This window comes from Eumetopias jubatus, unplaced genomic scaffold (assembly GCF_037043125.1).
Source record: "Eumetopias jubatus isolate StellerSeaLion01/CBP00866 unplaced genomic scaffold, mEumJub1_p1.0 scaffold_17, whole genome shotgun sequence".
Taxonomy (NCBI): domain Eukaryota; kingdom Metazoa; phylum Chordata; class Mammalia; order Carnivora; family Otariidae; genus Eumetopias; species Eumetopias jubatus.
The window spans coordinates 14,777,597-14,799,944 of record NW_028274823.1 but is presented as its reverse complement, the minus strand read 5'-3'; the positions used below and the strand labels follow the sequence as shown (position 1 = coordinate 14,799,944).

At 48.4% G+C, this 22,348-nt stretch overlaps 1 protein-coding gene across 2 annotated transcripts; it reads left to right on the top strand.

Annotated features, from left to right (window-relative positions):
• Positions 1–2,871: 2,871 nt before the first annotated feature.
• LOC114223089 (pancreatic lipase-related protein 2) lies at positions 2,872–21,004 on the top strand. 2 transcript variants are annotated; one of them, XM_088019771.1, is made up of 13 exons: positions 2,884–2,956; positions 5,545–5,699; positions 6,489–6,614; positions 7,597–7,731; positions 8,479–8,590; positions 10,043–10,162; positions 11,324–11,443; positions 13,597–13,719; positions 14,798–14,799; positions 15,674–15,803; positions 17,355–17,466; positions 18,390–18,557; positions 20,941–21,004. In XM_088019771.1, exons 1-13 carry the CDS (start codon positions 2,908–2,910, stop codon positions 21,002–21,004), a joined length of 1,416 nt encoding a protein of 471 aa, XP_087875897.1. In that variant the 5' UTR covers positions 2,884–2,907. The 2 variants fall into 2 exon arrangements, with proteins under 2 accessions (XP_027977615.2, XP_087875897.1); XM_028121814.2 differs by lacking the exon at positions 14,798–14,799 and having other exon boundaries at positions 2,872–2,956; positions 13,597–13,715.
• Positions 21,005–22,348: the final 1,344 nt, after the last annotated feature.

Genomic DNA, 22,348 nt, shown 5'->3' with positions numbered 1-22,348 from the left:
CTGAAGGAGAGGAGAGCAGTGTCAACAGACCTCAGGCTGTACAAGGAGGAGCCAAGCTTTCCCCTTCCCTGGGCAGCTGCTCTACCAGCTGGACGGTTCTCCCAGGCCCTGACCCTGGTGCCTGCCAACACGTGGACAAGAAATGTCTTTTCCCACAGGTGCTGGCCTTCCCTTCCTTCCCAGGGCAGACAGCTGGCAGAATGTTAGAACCTCAGAACCTCAGGGCCCCAGAGAGGAGAGGGGGGCTGCGCTGACCTGTTTTGGGCCACCCTCCCAAAGAGACCGATCAGGCTCAAGGATGCTTGGGAGCACCCAGTAGGGTCGGCCCTCAGCCACTGGTGACTGTGGAAGGGGTGCCCAGCCCCCCTGGGGCGGCAGCTTGGTGCAGGGAATATGTCCCTAAATTGAGAAATAAGTGCAGATATTGCCCAACCACGGCACAGAAGAGAGGGAGCCTGGGAAGAAATACTCCAACCTCTCTCTCCTCCTACCCTCTGATCTCCCTATGGTGCCTCCAACTGGCTCAACCCAACCAGAAGGCCAAAGGCATATAGCCTAGAGGGAGACGACCCATAGAGCAGGGCACAGAGCAGGGAAGAGATGGCAGGAGAGATCTGGAAGTTATCCAGCCCAACAACCCAGTGAGTCATTAGCTTCCAATGTCCCATTCTTTCATCCAGCAAATGTTTATTGATTATCCCATAACTACCAGATACTGTGCTAGGCTCTAGAGGCAGAAATGCCTATACAGAACTTGACCCTGCCATCAAGGCAAGATCCAAACAAATAATCATGGAAATATAATTACCAACTGGGATACATGCTATGAAAAAAAAAAAAAAAGGACAGTGATAGATGTAAAGAAAGGTCTGGTTCTGCTTTGGACATTGAAGAAGGCATCTTTGAGGATGTGACACTGAAGGGGAGCCCTGAGGGACAACTGATTGGGAAAGAGTGAGGGTCACGTGTTTCAGGAAGAAACAGAATATGCAAAGACCCCGAGATGGACGATTTCAGGAGAGACAGCACATGACCAGCACGCGTGGAGCTGAGCAAGACTCAAGGTGAGGAAGGGAAGGGGAGCAAGGTCCAGGTGGCCTTAGGGCCATGGTAAGGCGTTTGGGTTTTCTCAAGAGTAATGGGCAGCCACGCTGGTGCCATATCAGGGGTCTCAGGCTTCCATTCAGTCTAATGTCATTCCAGGCTCCTCAGTGGGGTCTTTTATGAGCCTTGGATCTGACCTCCTCTCTAAGCTGCTGGACACCTCCAGAGGCAACATCAAGCTCTGGGGGTCACTGAGGCACAGGCATCCCTGTGATGCTTCATCATCACCTTACTTTTTCCAAAAACTTCTCTGAAGCCGACTCAAGATACGGAAGTTCAGTCCTCAGATTCCCTCAGCTCTGCACTGCTTACCTCAGAGTTCTCAGAAGGCAGTGTCACCAAAAAAGAGCCATTTTTCTACATTCTTTCTAAACCTTCAGGAAATTGCTAGCAACCTCAGTGGTTCTGGGATTGGTCCAAGGGTAGGAGTGGAACGTGGAATAATTAGACCTCTCATCCAACTGCCAGTGGGACTCTATGGGCTCAGTCACTTTGGGAGAGTGTTTGGCAGCATCTCCTAGAGCTAAGTACACACACACCACAGAAACGGGCAGTTCTACCCCCGGGTATAAGCCTGAGAGAAATGACTGTGTGTGTCTACCTAAAAACTGGATCCAGACTAGAACGTTTCTAGCAGCATCGTTCATCATAGTCCCGAACTAGAAGGAACTCACATGTCCACCAGTGTAAGAATGGATAACCCCACTGTGATATATTCACACAGAAATAAATCAGTTTAACACAGTAATAAAAAGCTGATAAAAAGTAATTAAAAGTAATAAGGTAACCAATTAAAGTAAGTAACCAATTACTTAAACATGTAGCAACATGGATGAATCTCAAAATCGGGTCGTGGGAAAGAAGCAAGACCTTAAGGCGCACACACTGTATAATTCCATTTATAAGCAATTCTAGAACAGATCAAACTAATCCACGGTGATAGAAATCAAAGCACTGGTGTGGGCATGATGCTAAAAGATCATGAGAGAAACTTCTGCCTGCTGGAAACGTCTTATATGTTGATCTGGGCCACTAACATGGGAGGACACATCTGTCAAAGCTCATTACACTGTACTTTAAACTTAAGATTGATGCACTGGGGTATATCTAAATTATGTGTCAATTAAAAAAAAAAAATGGCAGGGCGGCACCTGGCTGTTCATTCAGGTCCTCCTCTCAGCAGTGAAGGAATGACCTTCTTATCTCCAGGTCAAAGTACAGACGATTCAGCTCAGAAACCGTCTTAATATAAAGACTATGTTTCTAAACAAAGCCAGAGCCGAGCCGTGTTCCTTTTCTTCTTTTGAGCGTCTCGGTCATACGGCCAAGCTGGTGGGACGTGTGGATGTGTTTATGTGATACGTGTTCGTGAGAACCGAAGTTCGAAGCACGCAAGGGCACAGCCCTAGCTAGCCTCCCCTTCCTCTCCTCTCGGGAGGCCAAAGGGGAGGGCCGGGTATAAGAGCCACAGCCAACCCGCCAGGCTGTTAGAGAACTTTCTCGTGATGCACAGTAAGTCTCGGCCCCCGTGGGGCAGCTTGGTGGCACTGGGGCTGCCAGAGGGATGTGGCCCCGGGGAGGGGGGAGGGGGGGAGCGCCCTGCGGCGGGGAGATCCAGACACTGGGGTTCTCAGAACAGTGTTTGGGGGGGCGGGGGGAGGCCTCAGCCTCAGGGGGAGCCCCAGAGGGCCCAGGTGCTGGGCTTTGGGTTCCACACACTGTGTGCTCTGTCTGGGCTCGGCTACCGCCAGCCTCGTACCTGTGCCCAGGGGTGTCTGTGTGTCTGTGTTTTCATCCACGTAGATGCTGCCTTCCTGGACCATCGGCCTTCTCCTGCTGGCCACTGTCAGAGGTGAGGACGCTGTTACCCTCCCTTTGGGGAGAGAGTGACAGTGCCTGGGTGGGCCTTTGGGTGAGGCCGCTAGAGACATTATCGCCATGATTACGGCCGTCATGAATAACAGCATTACCATTATTTCAAGGAAAGCAACTGCCATCCTTCAGGGAGGGGTGACTCTGTGGCAATGGGCTTGACACGGATGATCCCGGGTAATCCTCCTGCTCTGTCCTGTTCCTCCTGCAAAGGCTTCTAGGGGCGGTGAGGCGGCTGGCAGAGGTGACAGCAGCTGGGGCAGGGGGAGGCGACTTCGGCAGGCCCCCCACACCCTCGGTCCCTCGAGTGGCCAAGCCCATGTCCGCAGACTAATGTCACAGAGATGACACTGTGTGACAGGCCGGCCAAATGAACCCACCCTCCTGCCCATGGCCCCCACTGTCTCTCCTCACATGGTCTTTGTCTCCCCAGCCCCGATCAGTCCCTCTCCTCTGGCCTCTGTTCAGATTCAGATACAGATACCAAGGTCTACTCGCCCTCAAACAGAAATAACCTCCCTGACCGCCGCAGTCCCCTGGAGCCTCCGGCCTGCTTACTTCCCATCACCCCCACCCCCGCAGAGGCGTGACGCACACCCTTGCTGCCTCACTTCCTCCCATCAGGCAGAACCCCTCACTGCCTGGCTTGGCCCCCCCAAACCCTGCTGGAGCATGCTTCCCGCAACAACAGACATGGTCTCCTCGGGTCCCCACTGCGGCTTACTTCCGCACCCAGACTCACCCGCCTCGTCTCCTTGGCTTGTCCCCAGGCCCCCTCTGGGCCTCCCATTCCAGCCATGGAGCGAGACCTGGCTCCCGACAGCAGTCCGGGGTGGACATGGCTGCATCTCAGGCCTCTCTGGCCCCTCTGGTCTCCTTTGCTGGTCTGCTGCCTCCTCCTGCCCCAGACTTGGGCAGCCCCCAGAAGTCACTCCCAGGCAACCCCACCTTTCTTTCTCTACTTTGGGGCTTCCTCCTTGCCTAGCCTCTGGCCCCCCACCCTTCTGAATTCCAGGACCTCCCACCATGCCTCAAACTCACTTGTCCCAAACCAGGCTCAGACATCACCTCCTACCCCCCTCTCCCACCTCTGCCTTAATTTCCACTGTCATCGGGGGTTAGGACACCTGTGACCTCCCCAGGCTCCCTGCCCCTGCACTGCCCCACCCCACACCCCCGCCTCTCCCAGGCTTCCCTCCTCTGAGTCACCTACACTAGGCTCTGCAGAACACCTTCATGAAGCAGGGTCCCCACACCACTCACCGGCTCAACGCCCTCCAGCACTTCCCCACTCTCCCCCAACAGCCCAGGTGTCTTAACCTGGTCCCCAAGTCCCTGCATTTGCCACCGAGGCAAGCGTTACTTTAGTCCCCCCGCTTCCAGAGTGAATTCCCCTCCCTCGTTACTCCTTCCCTGTTAGATTTCCTCTCTCTCTCAAGACGGGGTTTGACCCCGATCTGTCCCAGCCTCTCCTCAGCACCTGGCTGTATTCCCAATTAAACTCCACAGGTTCAAATCCTGGCTCCACTGCTGGCCGTCCCCTGGGCAGCTTACTCTGTCTCTCTGTGCCTCAGTTTCCTCATCTGTAAAATGGGTGTAATAATACAACCTCCTTCCTCGCGGGGCTGTTCTGAGTCTTCAGTGGGACAATACTGGTAAAGTGGTATCTGGCGCACAGTAAACAAGTATTAACTATCACCAGTTTTTGAATGAACGGCCAGCATTTAGCACCAGCACTTTAGGAGCTGAGAAAGCCTAAGACAGAGACCCACTGCAATCCTCCAGATATGATTATGTCACCCTCAGTGACAATTTCTTACAGAAATGTGCATGTTGTAGGCAGAGAAAGGAGTGACATTTATGGTTATGTGCATCATCAGGGGCATGGGTTGAGCCCCTACTACATATAGTATGATGCAACAATAAATCATCCCTGTTCTTTAAAAAATTCACCTTTTAAGAACAACAGGGAAAATCTGAAATAGCAGAGAATAATTTGGCGTAAAAATGTGTGTAAAAGGATGACATGAAGTTATGTGCATTGGACGAATACCCACAAATGCCTACTTCGTGCACGGCCGGTGGTGGATGTTATGGAGAGGTCAAGGGGAATCAAGAGGCACCATGCCACAGGTTTTCACATTTGGATAATTACCTGATGCTTGATGAATATACGTCCAAGGCCGTCTGGGAGTTTCCTGGGAGAAGTAGTTTTAAGGCAGAAGGGTCCCAGGAATTCTCAGTGATTCCCCGACTTGGCCAGATGATAAGGGTTAAACAGCATTAAATGTGCGATTCCCAGCACCCCATCCTAGGGAGTGAGGTGAATCAGAATCTCTGAGGGAGGGGCCTGGGATTGTGTAGACTCCACACACATAGTCACTCCCAGCCCCCAGGTGATTCCTATCACCACAGAAGTTTGGGGAACAATGGCTGGCAAAGGTAAAGACCAGTGTTGGCCATAGCCAGGCCTGGGCTCCCCCCGAAGAATCCTCTTGTGTAGCCGAGAATACAATGCTCCTTTCCAGAACCTCACAAGTGCCCTGCTCATTGCTCTTCCTGCCCCAGGAAAGGAAATCTGTTATGGACATCTTGGCTGCTTTTCCAATGAAAAGCCATGGTGCGGGACCCTTCAGCGGCCTTTAAAGTTATTTCCCTGGGATCCCAAAGACGTTGACACCCGCTTTCTCCTGTACACAAATGAAAATCCGAACAACTTCCAAGTAAGAGTGGGTGTGGAAACACTGCACGGTGGGTGGATTTGGGTGCCCACGCTGGAGCCTTCACATGGTTGTCTAAAGAAAAAATGCACTGCCTTGGAACTTTGCAGATGATGCTTCCTCACCAGTGTTAGACCTGGAGCCAACTTAGCTCTCCGGATCACAGACCACTATGCATAGCTTAATGAAATCTCTGGATGCCCAACCCAGAAACTATCACATCCACACACACACCCATGCACAGACCTTCAGAAGCTTCCCAGCTGCAGTAGCCTGTTCCTGGGAAAGTATGAGCAGCATTTATGGAGAAGCCCAGGCCTGGCATTCCCTGGAAGGGTCTGTCTTCTTCCTGCGCCAGGCAGGGTTGGGAGAGAAGCCCCTCAACGGGATGGAAATGGGGAAACTATGAATCCTTCCTGAGGAGCTAGAAGACAGATAGGAAGAAGGGAAACTTAGCCTCCAGAGACAAAAGGTGGGGACCCTCGGGGCACCCTTCAGTTCCCAGAAGGCCTACCAGGTGGAAGCAGGACAGGCTTCCTGCTGGTGGTCAGAAGTGACCAAGAAGGACATGCTCAGAATCCAAGCAGCTCCCAGCTCCAGTCCCTGAGAGGTTTCAGAAAGCTGGTGTCTATCTATAGGTCCCTGAGGTCACCCACTGTGAGGTTCTAGGGGACAAATGCCCTGCTCCCAGCTCCCAGCTGGGAGTTTGCTTGGACGCGGCTATGGTGCTGTTTTTACTTTGTGATCCTTCTTCAGGCATTTTGCCTAGCACTTTTTTTGTAATTAAACCAGCTGATCACTGCCACTGATCTAGCCACGGTCGAGGCTTCCAACTTCCAACTAGACCGCAAGACACGCTTCATCATCCACGGCTTCATAGACAAGGGGGAAGAGAACTGGCTGATAGACATGTGCAAGGTAAGGGCCCCCCCCACCCCCCACACCTAGCCACTCCAGATGGAGATCAGCACCCAGCACCCAGATTCAAACCCCGCAGCCCCAGTGTCCCTGAGGCTGGGAAAGGTAATACTCAGGGAAAGAACTGTCCTTTGCGAAACCACCAAGGAAAGCATGGGTTCCCAGGGCGTCCATTGTCAAGTTCTCCCAACCCAACAACTTCTGGCCAGCCAGCTCCTCTTGAGGCCGAAAAGAACCAGAGTCCAGTCAGAAAATTCCAGAGGTAGAGACTAGAGCAAATTTCCTGACATTTTTCTTTGATGCTTTATGTAAAACCCTTGGGTGACAGGAAAGCACTTAAATTTACCTTCTAGAGCTTTGCTATCCAATAGACCATTCTGTGCTGATGGGAATGTTTTGTATCTGCACTATCCAAATCAGGAGCTAGGGTCAGACTAGAACACCCAGAGTATTGTTGGGAACATAAAAGCAGCACTACCCAGGGCTTCAACTATCTAGTGTAGAGGTCCACAAACTTTTCCTGTAGAGAACCAGGTAGCAGATACTTTAGCATCTGTGTTCAATTTGGGTCATATGGTTTCAACTCAACTCTGTTTTAGCTCAGAAGCAGAGAGAAACAGTAAGTAGACAAATGGGTGTGGCTTGTTCCAAGAAAACTTTATCTATAAAAGCAGGTGGATTTGGCCCTACCTTGATAGTCTGATAACCCCTGATCTAGTAAGTGATCTTTTTGATCTGGGTGTGTCACTAAGTATCCTTGAGACCTTACACAAATCATTTAATCCATTCTGGGCCTCAGTTTCCACATCTGTTAAGTGAGGATAAGCATACCCAGTCAATAGTGATGTGGCAGAAGTGTGGACAAGTGCAAGGAATCAGGCTCTGGCACAACTAGCACTGACGGGTGTGAATGCCTATCTCTGGAGTGTACAATCTGTGGCTGTTGATAAATTGGTTTCTCCCTCTTGCTTGTCTTCCCCAGAAAATGTTTAAGGTGGAGAAGGTGAATTGCATCTGCGTGGACTGGAAACGCGGGGCCAAGACAAAATATACCCAAGCCGTCCACAACATTCGCGTTGTGGGAGCAGAGATAGCTTTCTTCATACAAAATCTGTCGGTAAAACCCTGCCTGGGCCACATCCTGTGGGTGGCAGGCAGGGAGGAGAGAGGGGGGCACCCAAGCACCACCTTCCTCATACCTAAGATGCAGCCTAAGGACCCCCCGGGGCTGGGACAGGGCCTGGAAGCCCAAGGAGGGCCTTTTCTAAGGTGAAGTTGCCCCTTTCCTTCCTCCTGAATTGTCCCGAAGACTCCTACTTATGGGACGCGAGGCAAATTAACCTCTCTGAGGCTCAGTTTCCCCTTCTGAAAGAAAGCCTTCCCTGTAGGCTCTTCTGGGAATTCCAGAGCACGCTGGGCTGCCAGCTAGTCTCAGGCCAGATGAGTCTTCATTCTCACACAGCCCAGGACGGAAGGCCCCTTACAGCCTTCTAGAAGGTCTATTCTGGAGAATCCCAGAGCCAGGCCCACTACCCACGCTCTCCCAGGGATCGGGGACGTGGCCCTGCGGCGGGGTGCGGGTGGCAGCAGGCAGCGCACGTCGGTCCCCTCCCGGGGAAGCCTGCAGTTGACTCGGTGGCCGCTGGTCAGCACTGTTGCCCCGCTCACGAGCCGGCCCGCGGGCCACGCAGAGGGCCGTGCCGGGTCGCATGGTCCCAGGCGGCGTCCTGGAATGGGGGGGGGGGGGCGGGGCTCCTCGCGAGTTTCCAGCCCGAGTCCCGTCCGCATCCCCGAGCCCCGCGCCCGCGCGCATCCCCTCCCCCCGACCCCCGCCGGCGGGACCTGACGCGCCATCCGTCCGCAGACCGTGCTGGGCTACAGCCCGGAGGACGTGCACCTCATCGGCCACAGCCTGGGCGCGCACGCGGCGGCCGAGGCGGGCAGGAGGCTGGGCGGCCACGCGGGCAGGATCACAGGTGCGCAGCGCGCGGCCCCGACTGGGTGCGGGCGGCCGGGGTGAGACGGGAGCGCGGCCCACGCAGGAGCCCCGGCCGCGCGCACCCCCCACCGCCAGCGGGAGGGGGGTGTAGGTGGTGCTCCCACTGGAATCAGAAAGTCAACTGTCCGTGTTTTCATGTGTATTAGAAAATACCTGATTGTAAATAAAAATACATTTATTTTTTAAAAAGAAAACTATAACTAGAATATTAAGTGCCTGACTTCAGGGTTATTATTGCAGGCGTAATATAATAATAATATAACTGATTTTTTAAAATTAATTCATCCGTTCCACAAATACGAGTGCTGTGCCATGCGCAGGCAGAGAATGAGAAGTGGCCACCTGAAACCTGCCACATCGGAGGTGCTCAGTAAATACTGAATAAATGAATGAGTCACTTGGCAAAAATGAACGAATACAAGACAGACACAGACAACTATTTATTTTGTGCCGGCAAATCAGCATGTGGCTTTGGCAAACAGTTCAATTCACCATGTAATGAATTGTCTCCTTTGCTCCCGGCGCTGTGCCGGTGTTGGGGGACGGATAAGGGGATCATAGTTCATGTTTCTGTAGAGGTTTTCAGTTTGCAAAGTCCTTTCTCTTCCACCTTTTCATGGGGGTTTCACAATAACCCTGTAAGAGAGTGGTTGTTATTCCCACCATTCGGACAAGGAAACTGAAGCTCAGAGGGGCAGGTGTTTGACCTTGAGCAGAAAACCAGGGCTAAATATAGGTGCCTGAGTCCCAGGTGCCCGGTGAGTTCCACCCTCTGCCTCTCTTCAAAGGTGAAGTGGCCACAGCACATTTCAGGAGATCCACAGTCTAGTCCAGGAGGCAGACGATTAAGTAGGCAAGTCAATTCAGAGCCAAATTAATTAAGCACAAAATAATCCTATACAATGTGGGTTGTGTGCGATGAGAAAGGAGAGGCTAAGTTTTCCCTGAGGAGGTGGTGTTTGAGCCCGGTGTTGGAGAGAAGAGATTTATTAGGGGAGGATGTGGGGAAGTGAGCAGTGGGTGGGGGTAGCGTAAGCAGCCAGAGGAGACAGACGGCGTAGGGACAGGGGACTGGGTGGAGCTGGGCAAGGCCAGGGACCTTGCAGTCTTGGAGAGAGCTGTGGCCAAATAATAACAGGTGAAGGTAAAAAGATCAAAGGAGATGAGGGGGCAAGAGGGTGCCCTAGATCCTGCTCAGAGTCAGGCACTGGGGACTTCTGGATGTTTGTTGACAGTGACCCCACTTCTAGCCTTTCTGTCTCAACTTCTCTCTCCTGAGCAGACCGGGAGCTACGGGCCAATTCCCCAAATCACGGCTGCTGAGGTCTGGGACTCTTGGCCCAGAAATCCCCATGGATTTTGTGGGTAGAGGGTTTAGAGCCTGGTTTGTCTTAGAGTGTGGTGTAACTACCCACCTCCCCCATTTCAGGACTGGACCCCGCACAGCCGTGCTTCCAGGGCACATCTGAGGAGGTTCGGCTGGACCCATCTGATGCCATGTTTGTGGATGTGATTCACACGGATTCGGCTCCCATCATCCCCTTCCTAGGTGGGTTCCCCACTGCACCTCCCAGTGACCAGCTGTGACTGATGGCAGTGGGTCCAGGTGCACGCCACACGCATACCGTGAGGCTAACCACAGGAATACCTCCGGCACCAGCCACAGACAAACAGGCAGTACAGTGCCAGTGGGATCGGCCTGCCTGCTGGCCCAGGTAGAACCAAAAACACTTCTACATCCTGGAAGGCTGTCATCAGTCTTCAAATCTTTAGTCCTTTCAATCTGCCAATATCCAGAGGGACAGTTAAAGTTCTTATTGATGTTTGACCTGTACCGGCAAAATGCAAAAGTTAACTTTTGAATTTTTTTTTTTTTTACTTCTTTTGTCAAAGCTATGGTTACAGTTTGTTTTGTTGGAGATGAAATACATCCTTTTATCTATTTCTTCTAAAGTCAGTGTTCTTTTTTCATTATATTCTTATGCAACCACTCATGAAACGTGCCAGTGAAAGCATGTTTTTAATGAAAATTATATCACTTATTGAGTGTTTACCATGCGCTGCTTTGAACATTTTGTACACATCAGCTCATTAATCGTAACAACCCTAAAAAGTGGGTATTATTATTACGATTTCACTGCCAGAGGGAAGTGAGGCTCCACAAGGTCAAGGCCAAGTAATTGCCCAACATGACAGAGTCTATAGGTAGAAGCAGGTTGTGATCACAGGTCTATATGCTTCAAAAACCAAAACTCCTACCATTGTGCCGGCCTCTCAATATAGCAACATAACGGAATGTGGTCTCAGCATAACAATATAAGATAGAAGTAAAAATTTTTAAATGAATACGGTAAAAAAAATTTCACAGTCCTGATACGTATCTGCTGGTACAGAGTGGTGTCAGGGCATGATGGTACTGCTCAGGGTCTCCCCAAGACAGACATATACATACAATACGCCTGTGTGCATGCTCACCCAGAGCCCACCTTCCCTCTTATCCCTCTTCCTGTGTGCTCTCTTCCCTTCTTGTCTTGCCAAGTGCCCATTTCTGAGCACTTTCTGCAGAGCCACAGACAGGGTGGCTAGGCCGAGGAGAGAATTTGCCAAGAAGGTTCTTGCTGTGGTTGGAAGGAGCTGAACGCTGTCTGTGACCACAACCTAACATTGGGACCACTCACCTCCCTGCTCCCCTCTGCTTACAATATTTCAGGTTTTGGAATGAGCCAAAAGGTGGGCCATCTAGATTTCTATCCAAACGGAGGAAAGCAAATGCCTGGATGTCAGAAAAATATCCTTTCAACCATCATTGACATAGATGGCCTATGGGAAGGTACGTAAGTTAGAGAAGCAAGACAGCTGCTGTTCCACTTGGGGAGAAATGGTGCGTACTCTGTGCCAGGCATTTCCACAACAATGACATGAGGTCTTTACTCTCATCAGCCCCATTTTACAGACAAGGAAACTGGGTCAGTACAGTTATAAAACTTGCCCAAGGCTACCCTAGATTTAAGCCCAACTTCTGGCTGCAGAGCCCCGACCTCGTGCCCCTTCCTGCACCATCGTCCGCTTGGCAGGATGCTGAGGCAGGAGGGGACCAGCCCACTGGCAAAGACCCACCTTGGGCTTTGGCCCTCCGTCCTCCGTGCCTGTTCTTTGAAGGACTGCTCGCTGGGTATAAACAAAGATCTGAGTGGCTTAGACTTTCTTGCCATTTGCTGTGGTCAGGTTCTAGGCACAGAAAGGAGTTGAGCTGGTAGGAAGACAAAGAGGGGGACATGTTCTGCGGATTTGGAGAGAGTGGGCTGGAAGCAGGAGGCCTGGGCCCTGGGGGATGAGCCTTGTGTGGACTTCCGTTCATCTGAGGGGGCAGGCTCAGTGCCTCTAATAGGAAGTGACCTAAAGCATCATCTGGGCTCGCTGCCCTTGTTCTGACCTTCGGCTACTTTGGTCGCCCAGCCCTGAAACCAGGCTTCACTGCCCTCCCTGAGAGTCTGTGATCATTTCATTTTAGGATTTATTTGTCCGAGCTGGGAGTTCCCCGAAGCCAAGAACTGTGTTGGGGATCTCCCAGACGCACTGGGGTCTAGCCCAAAGCAAGCACCCGTGCAAGTCCGTTACACAGGGCTCAGTGACCTTCGGTGGCATTTTTATATTCCATATGTTGATGTTAAAGAGCAGGGTTGCTGAAGCCACAGGCGATATCCACTGACAGTATGTGGTGCTTTAACCTCCTCTGGGCTCAGCGCCAAGTTACTCCGGGGAAGACGCAACTGTTCAGCTCCCTGGGAGACCACCAGAGTCACAGGGAGGGCTGTCCCCTCCCAGAAGTGCCGAGCAGGCCACACAAAATGGGAGCCCGGGTTTAATTAAAAAGACCGTTTAGACTGAAGAAGCCCATGAACACTGCGGTGTGTGGGGACCGTGTGGAGCTCTGAGTTACCCAGGCTGAGCAGAGGACAGTGAAAGCTTCGTGCTCCTGTAGGGTGGGAATCCCAGGGCAGCAGTTTTGGACGAAAGAAACAATTCAATTTGAAACAAGTTCTGTTGTCTGGAGATGAGCGTTGGTGTGGGGCACACGGAACCAGCTTCTGCAGGAAGTTTCTGGGCTGGGGGGCAGGTAGAGCCCAGAGCTGTGGGGAGCTAATCCCACCGCTGCTTCCCAGTGTGCGTTTCTCCCTGGGCGGGGAATGAAGCCACCAGACCCCCACCCCCGAAGGGACCCCCAGCTACGTCTGATGTTGCCGGGGATCACTTCGTAGGAAGTTTTGTACCCAGTAGCTGGAGAAGTGAGAAAACAATTTTCCAAACGAGGACTTCGGGTTAAAGAAAAAGATGGTGAGTAAAATGCAGTGACAGAGTGGCCAGAGGCCACAGTAATTGTACTGGCCATTGCTTTTACCTTGTGCCTGGAATGGTAGGAAAGAAAGAGTTCTCAGCCTGGGGCCAAAGGCACAGGCGAGCCTGCTTCACTCAAAAGGCCTGTCCGGCGTGTCCAGCTCGCAAACTGAGGCCCAGCCTGCAGGCAGAACGCAACCCACAGCAGTATGTGATTGGCCTTCACAGTGACTATTTAAAAGTGGGAATGTACTGCTATCATTTGAGCATGGAAAGATTTTCATGGAAAAGTCAAGATGCTAGCTACTCGTGAAAAATCAGAGCAAGTAATCTGGGCCTTTACCATGCAACGACTGGCTGGACCGTGTAGGGTCCCCTTAAAGGCTGTTGCTGTCCCCACCCCATCCCTCCCCTCTCCGCATATACATTTCTTACTGCCCCCTGCATGGCCCCCAGCCCCCATCATTCCTTCACATTACATGCCCGGCCCCAGATTTCCCCCTCGTGCCTACGTATGTCCAAGTCAGTCAGATATTTCAGATTGTGCCCTGACACCCATCTTGGAGGGGACTCCTCGATCGGTCAGAGTGGTTCAGCCTTCAAAAGTGAAATGCGTCCTGTGAGCTCCCGTGGCCTTTGCTTCCTCAGGAACCCGAGATTTTGTGGCTTGCAATCACCTAAGGAGCTACAAGTATTACTCAAGCAGCATCCTCAGCCCCGACGGCTTCCTGGGCTACCCGTGTGCCTCCTACAATGAGTTTCAGGAGGTAGGTCACACCAGGGCCGGGGGAAGATGCTGGTGGCCCTGTGGGCAGTGGGGGTTTTGTCCCTGTCGCTTGGCACAGAGCAGAGCTGTAAACTCATGAGGAACGGGAGGAGGGACCAGACATGCTGAGCCTCAGCGAGACCTTCTCCCAGAAGCAGGGTGGGACCTCACCGCTGGGCCTTCCCTAGATCCCAACTTTTTATTCTAGAAGATTCCCAATCTGCACAGGAGCCACAAGAAGGACGCATCGATTGTTAACATGTAAATGTGTGCATATGTATAGTTTTCTTCTACATTATATGAAAGCAAACTCAAGACTTTACTCATAAATACATTCATCTCCTGAGAACAAGATCATTTTCCTATAGAACAATGTTCAAGAAAGTTAACATTGATACACTAATATTTTCTAAAATATAGTTCATATTCAAACTTCTCCAAATATCCAATGTCCTCTAGAGCTGTCTTTTTCTTTCTTTCATTCACCCTCTCTCTCTTCCTCCCTCCCTTTCTTCTCTTTTCTGCCTCTCTCCCTCCCTTCCTTTCTTCCCTTCTTTTTCCTGCGTTGCATTATTTTTATCTCCTTTAATTTCTCTCTCTCTCTCTCTCTCTTTTTTATTTTTGAGAGAGAGAGAGAGTGCACATGCGCAGGCAGGGAGGGGAGAGAGGGAGAGAGAATTTTAAGCAGGCTCCACACCCAGCATGGAGTCCAACATGGGGCTCGATCTCATGACCCTGAGATCATGCCCTGAGCTAAAACCAAGAGTCAGACACTCAACTGACTAAGCCACCCAGGACCTCCCTTTCTAGGCGCCTTTAATCCAGAACAGCTCTACATCTTTCACTGGTCTTCCAAGACATTGACGGTTATAAGGATTCCAGACCAAATGTTTCATAGAAGAGCCCACAATCTGAATTTGTCTGGTTATTTCTTCATGATTCACTGGGTGTTATCGAGTCCTCAGTGTATCACAACCAGAGACATTGGCATTCATTTAGTGACACTTTGTCTTATTATTTGATGACTTACAGTTTGATTACTTGTTTAAGATTAAAAAAATCTGCCAGATTTCTCCACTATAGAAGTCCCATTTCCCCTAAGTGATCTCTGAGGTGATATCGTTCCGAAACAACAAACCAGTGTGAAGGGTTGGGCTTCTTACCTGAATCAATTAGCACTTTGGAGTTGCAAACGTTTGAAGCTTCAAAATATTTTTTTCTCAAAAGTAAAAATAAAAGTATATTTATACTCCTGCGTTTTCCTTTCAAAATTGATTTCGACCTTAATGTTCTCGGGTTGAGAGACACTCCAGCACTTGTCTTGTGCTTTCCAAATTGCAAAATAGCTCTGCATATCATGGAAGATGGATTTGGTGAGAGCAAAGAACAGAAGACCAGTGACACCATAGTATAAAAAGTTATTCTGATCTGAACAGAGCAAACCACCTCCCCCATCCCCAACTAATGAGCTGCCATTTGGGAAGCATCACACAGGGATCAATTATATAATTCACATGAAAGTGAAGATGGTCATAGACCTTCTCTTCCTCTGCTCTTTTGAATTAACTTATTTGTCCCATTTATTCCTCCTGGAAGATGTCTTGCATTTCCCTTCCATATTTTAAAATCATTGCTTCCTGGATATGACTTGTCTACCCAACTATACTCCAAGTTTTCTGGGTACTTCTTTGGGTACGTAGCAGGGCTTCATACAGTTTTGTGCATGATTCTGAGGATGAATGCATGGATGCATGGGTAGATGAATGCATGCGTGTCAGTGAAGGGGTGGGAGGATGGATGGACAGTTCAGTGGGCAGGTAGATGAGCGGACGGATGGGGATAGATGGGTGCATGGGTAGATAAACAGGAATATGGATGGGAAGGTGAGTGATTCCGTGAGTGACTGAGTGAGTCAGTCAAAGCCCACCACTAACAAGCAAATTATGTCTTTTTCACTAGAATAGCTGTTTCCCTTGTCCAGCTGAAGGATGCCCCCAAATGGGGCACTACGCTGACCAATTTGTGGGGAAAACCAGTGCTGTGGGACAAACCTTTTTCCTGAACACAGGAGACAGTGGTAACTTTACTCGTAAGTTTCCATTTTACTCATTTAAAAACTCTTGCAAATAATTTGGAAGGTGTATCAGCCTAATTAGTCAGGACCCCTGCTAGCAACTGACAGAAACTCAACTCCAGCCAGTTTAGCTGTAATAGAAGGTCACTATTTAACCAATAATCCTGATCAATGGAGTGAAGTACAGTGATTGGCACAGGCTGGTCACATTTTCATGCACCCCGGTACCGGAAAGGGTGAATCCATTAACAGAAGAAGAGGGTCATGTGGGGCAAAGCCACTGTAAGTCAAGAGGTCATGCCCATGATTATCTGTCATACAGATAATATAGTCTCCCTACACAATCAACGCATGCATACGCGTGCGCACGCACACACACACACACAGTGTTTGTGTTGTTGTTTTGCCCAGCTTCTCACCAAAAAAGTACAAGATAGTAAAATCATCAAGATTCATTTGTCATAAGTAATAATACATGGTGGCTAAGTAGAAGAGTGTTATTTTCCAAGGGAGTGATAAATTAAAATATACATATGTATAGCACTTTACAAAACACTTGTCACATGTAGTATCTCATGTAATCCTTACAATAGTTATGATGGAAGATAGCAGTTTGGCAGTATCTATAATGTCTCATGTGCTTATTTCTTCAACCCAGTCATTCCACTTCTCAGACGTACCTCAGGACAATGCTTGCATAAGAAGGTGTGCTCAAGGATGTGCACTGCAGCATTGTTTTTAATACCAAAAGTTTAGTGAGGAGAAACCTAGATGCCCACCAACTGGTAAACAACCCATACTGTATTAACCATTAAAAGCAAGGAGATAGTTCTGTGTACTGAAGAGAGAAATCCTCTATAGTAAGTGAAAAGGCAAATGACCAAAAAACCACGTATTGATACAACAAATGCAACACAACATGTATCAGTCAGGGTCCCAACAGGAAAGAAAACTCAATTGAAGTGGTTCAAATGAAGAGACTTTATTGAAAGGTCTACTTTGAGAGGTGTGGGCAAGGTTAAAGGAACAAACAAGGGACGCTGAGGCACCCAGAATCTGGTGGCTGTGGGCTCCTGGAGTGACACGTTATCATAGAGGGGGGAGTTACTGCCAGACGTCTGGTACTGGAGCCAGGAGGCAGCAGGGGAGCATGAGAGATGGGTCCCCCTCTTTCCTCCTGTCTTCCGATCTCCTGCACACATCTCTTACCAGCTGAACTCAACTGAACGCCAGTGGCAAGATCCCTGGTGGGGGTGGCCTTCCAGAACACAGGGTAGGAGAGAGAAGGGTGGTAAATCAGTCTGGAGTGAGGATGGGTGGAGACAATAGAGAATAATAGTGCATCCTATCTGTGGAAGGGGAAAAAAGCCTGGATATTCTTTTATAAACTTATATAAGTGTATGTACGAATGCTCAGAGAAAGCTCTAGATTAGGGTTTCTCTACCTTGGCACCATTGACATTTCAGGCTGGGGATTCCAAGCTAGGAGCAAGAATCCTTCCATGGGATGATTTTTTTTTTTTCAACGAGATGAGTTCATTGAACTGATTATATGTCTTTGGACAGGTTGGAGATACAGGGTGTCGGTCACACTGGCTGGAAAAAAGAAAACGAGAGGGTACTTCAGGATTGCTTTGTATGGACGTAACGGAAACTCAAAACAATATGAAATTTTCAAGTAAGTTTGACAGTAAAGTGAAATGGTCAGACTTTTCATCATAGAGTATTCATAAGAGATTGGGTATAAAATGATCTATAAATCTGGCCATCTACTCTATAGAGAGCCATTGAATCCTAAAATGTCAGAGCTGGAGGAAAATCTTAGCATCTGATCCAGTCATCCCATTTTACAGATGAGAAGAGTGAGGCCCAGAGGGGGAATTCACTATTTAAAATCAAATATGCACTAACTTCTTTTGGAATGTCCAATTCTGACTTCGGTTTTATGGATATCAAATTCTCCTTCAGTGACGCACGTTTATGTGGCAATTCCCCCAACACGTGGCCTCTCTACCCCCCAAAACAGGCATCCCTAGCTTCTTGTTGCTGTGGTGGTAGCCTCAGCACCTAGCTTTTGCTGGGCAGAGGAGGTACTTGGTAAATGTGTGTTGGATGAACTGTAACTGTGCTGTAAAATTATATTCTGTTTTTTGTCCTTTTACATAAACGTGTTATGTTTATGTAAACATGTTTATGTAAGCATGTTAACATGCTTTTCATGTTAAGTTAAAGCTCTTTGACGACTTTCCATACCCCATATGAAATCCTAACAGAAGACCTCTGCTGAGCCACATGCATCTTTAAACATAAGACATTACATTAGTTAGTCTTGTAGTGTAATTATAGGGTTAATATGCCTCCCCAAATATTTGATTTCCCCTAAGGACAAATTAAAACAGTAGAAATCTAGAGTCCTATATTTTTTTGCAGATGTGTGCTTCACAAATACATTTGTGTTTTAGCAGCCCCTGGACGAACATGAAGTCGTTCAAGGTATTTGCAGAAAACCTACAACGGCATTGTTTAGGGAAACAATCGATTGCTATCATCCTTTGTATTCATATATCCAGCTGATGTAACATTCTATGTCTGTGTTTTCAGAGGATCCCTCCAACCACGTGCAAGTCATATGCGTGACATTGACGTGGACCTCAATGTTGGAAAAATCCAGAAGGTTAAGTTCCTCTGGAACAACCATGTGATAAATCTTTTCCGGCCCAAGCTGGGGGCTTCGCAAATCACAGTGCAAAGCGGTGAAAATGGGACCGAGTGCGTATCTCTTGTTCCACCTATATCTTAGTATCTGTACTTACCTATCAAGCTGTCTATCCATCCATCCATCCATCCATCCATCCAGTCACCCACTTACCCATCTATGTAACTATTTACCCGTGCATTCATCCAACCCTTTCTGTCCATCCACTTAACCACTCACCTATCCATTTATCCATCAGCCATCTATCCAGTCTTCTGGCCATCCAGCCATTATCTGCTCAACTATTCATCTCAACTCCCCATCTGTCCATCTGATTTACTTTGAAAAATCAAATATCATTTTCCTTCCACCAAATTCAACTTGGCAGGAGCAAGGCATCAGTTACTTGAGAAACAGGTAAACATGAGACTGTTTTACCTCACACACTAAGGACAATACCTAGGCAGAACTTGTAGGAAATCGCTAAGTTAATTCCAGTTGGGGTGCAGTTATTAATGTAAACTGGTTTGTTTGGAGACTATGGCATGAAAAGGATAGAAACTGGGTTGGGATCTCGCTCATAGGGGCATTCTCTTCTCATTCAAGGGAACAGAATCTTACTTGGTTGGGGCTGGGAGAGGATAGAACTGTATTTAAAATACTGAAAGAAGAAGTCCACCCTCAAAGAAGATCATCATAAATAACAGGCTGTTAGGGTCTGAAGGAAACCTAGATATCCCCCCTCAACTGCTCTCATTTTAAGATGAGGAAAGTGAGACATGGAGAGTCGTGCAACTTGTCTAAGATTACAGAGGGAAGCTAGAGAGAAGAATCCTAAACCTCAAAATGTGTTCAAAAACACACATCAAGACCTTGCTCAGCCGCACCATTTAACTGTGCTGGCCGTCAAACCATACTATTCCCAATTCCTCCGCATGTTGTTGGAAGGACCAGATGTCACTCTGGCTGTGCCCTTCCTTTGTATACTCAAGAGCAGAGCACAAGCATAAAGTGCAACCCAGACTTGGGCCCAGGTCCTCTGACAGCCAATCTGGTCCTCCTGCCATGGGGCCTGTCCCGCTCACACAGCCAGACGTGGAGCTGAGGATCTGGCAGGCCTGGTGGTGGGACGCATTGTGGAAGTGTCTGGATTTCAGAGTCATGAGGTGGGGGTTGGGTGGAGTCATTGTTTTCAAGTACAGTAGGGCCGACACACGATATTTTGCAAGTACCAAAGTCATCCCCTCACATAAGGGATCCCTCATCAAGGAGCTACATTCTGAAGCTGAGCCCTGAGGGAGGGCTGGGTGGTCAACCATCCTCCTCTAGCCAGAGATACCACCAGGGGTGCCCTGCATCTCATGTCTGGGTATCTGCCCCAACCCAACCAGGCTTTACCCCTCAGGAGTGACAACCCTTCCCAGTCTTTTTTTTTTTTTAACATCTTTATTGAGATGCTAAAAAAATGGTATTCCCATACCATACAATTCACCCATGTAAAGTATGTAATTCAGTGACTTCTAGTATATTCACTGAGTTTACAATCATCTATGCAATTTTAGAACATTTCCTTACCCCAAAAGGAAACCCCACACTCATTAGCCATCACCCGCTCATCTCCCTATCCCTTTGCCCAGCCCTAGGCAACCACGAGTCTATTTTCTGTCTCTAGATTTTCCTGCTCTGGACATTCCGTACACATGGAACCAGATAATATCTAGTCCTCTGTGCCTGGCTTTTTTCATAGCACAATGTCTGCAAGGCTCCTCCATGTGGTAGCCTGTATCATTCCTTCTTATTCATTCCTTTTTATTGCCAAATAAGATCATATAGATAGACCACATTTTAGTTATCCATTCGTCAGTTGGCAGACATTTGGGTTGTTTCCACTTTGGGGCTTTTATGAATACTGTTGCTTGTATTCAAGTTTTCATGTGGACATACGTTTTCATTTCTCTTGGGTATGTAGGAGCAGAAGGGCTGGATCGTAGGAGAACTTTAGGTTTCACTTTTAGAAGAACTGCCAGACTGTTTTTCCAGGGTGGCTGCCACATTTTATGTTCCTAGAAGTGGTGTATGAAGAACATTCATGATCTTGACTCTATAGGGAAAGTCCCCTCTGGGCAGGCTAGGGTGCCCCTGGGAAGGCATTGCCAGGCCCGCAGCTGCAGGCCCATCAGAGACTCTCTTGGTTTTGGGAAAAAAAGAAAAAAGAAAAAAAAAAAAAATCCTTGGCCTAACACAGCTGATTCACTCTCAGCTCATTAAGAAGTTACAGGAGAGGAGGATGTTCTTTGGTTTTGCTTAGTAAGAATCACCTGGGCTCTGCTTGGTGTAGCAGAGCCTTTCAGTCAAAGAGATCTGAATTCCAGGGGCCTGGCTAACTGCTGTTTGCTCATCTGAGGTCCCATTTCCATAAGCAAATGAGTCTCATGCTGAAAATGCTTTCTTCCACAGGTCTAATTTTTGTAGCAGTGACACGGTCCAAGAAGATGTGTTACAGTCTCTTTACCCTTGTTAAAAATGTGGTCATCTCTCTTGTATCTTTGCCATAATAAATTTTTTAATGCCCTTGGTTTGACGTTGAGGTGTTAAGTTTGGCATTCTCTGTGTTCTGAAGTCACATTTCAGAAATGATTTGTGGGACTGGAGCCAAGTTTGATCAGAGGTAATGCCTGAAAGCTCCTACCGGTCCTCCCCTGCCACCATCTCTCTCTTTCAGGGCACGTTGTGGGGCCTGTTCGAACGTATTTTATTTCCTTAGGCAATGAATTTCTCTCATATTTGATAAAGTCATCATTGCTCCCATGTGTTGCCCACCCAGCTTTTAACATGCTAGGGGAAGAAGCAGACCCCACGCAAGAACAGCCTCTCACAGGACTCAGAGCAGTCATTACTTAGATTAAAGCCTGTCCGTGGCGTGAAGGAAGAGGGGCTTAAAAAAATTAATACATGCGCGTGGTGCAAAATGCAAAAGATCCAGGAGAGTATTCTTACACAAGGTATGTCTCTGTCCGCCCTCACCCTCCAAGTCTCTGGTTCCTCTTCCCAGAGACAACCAGAGTTTTGTTTTTTTTTTTTGTCCCCAGAAATATTCAACTTGTACACTCAGGTGTGGCCATCTCATAGAGCCAGCCCCAGCCCCACCATTTTTATTTCAGAGAAATGGTAGCAATAGGTACCATTCTCACTTTGCTTTTTGCACTATCGATAAATTGGATATTATTCTCTAATGGTACAGAAAGAGCCTCTTCATCCTTCCTACAGCTTCATAGATTCCACTGAGGAGGGCTTGTGGTGTGGTTGTCTCTGCTACTGGACATAGACGTGTTTTCCAAAATTTCCCCATCATGAATATTCATGCAACTACTATCCTTTATGATTGTTTTACATTGTAAAAATTTGCCCAATAAATGTTTAAGATAGATTTCCTTTGGTCAGGATTGCCAAATTGCCTTCTGTAGCCAATATACCAACTTACACTCCAACCGACTTCATGACATGGCGGACCCATGCCAAATTGCCAGCCTTATAGGCCAAGAAGCCAAATACTGGTAATTTCATACGGTTCCTTCTAACAGGAGGGCGCGTCGTACCTTTTCCAGCACAGTGAATTGTCTAATCATTTTTTAATTTGGTAGGTTAAAGTGTTGTTCCCTAAATTGTAATTTGTGTTTGTTTTACTATGAATGAGGGTGAACATCATTGCTTAATGGCCCTTTGTCTTTCTCTGTAAATCGTCCAAATTGTTTGCCAAGTCTAGGCATTTTTTTCATCTCATTTTTACTTTAAAGGGCACTTTAAAATTAAGAAATTGGAATATTCTGTCAAATGCAAATATTTTCCCCAAGTTATCCTTCTCCCT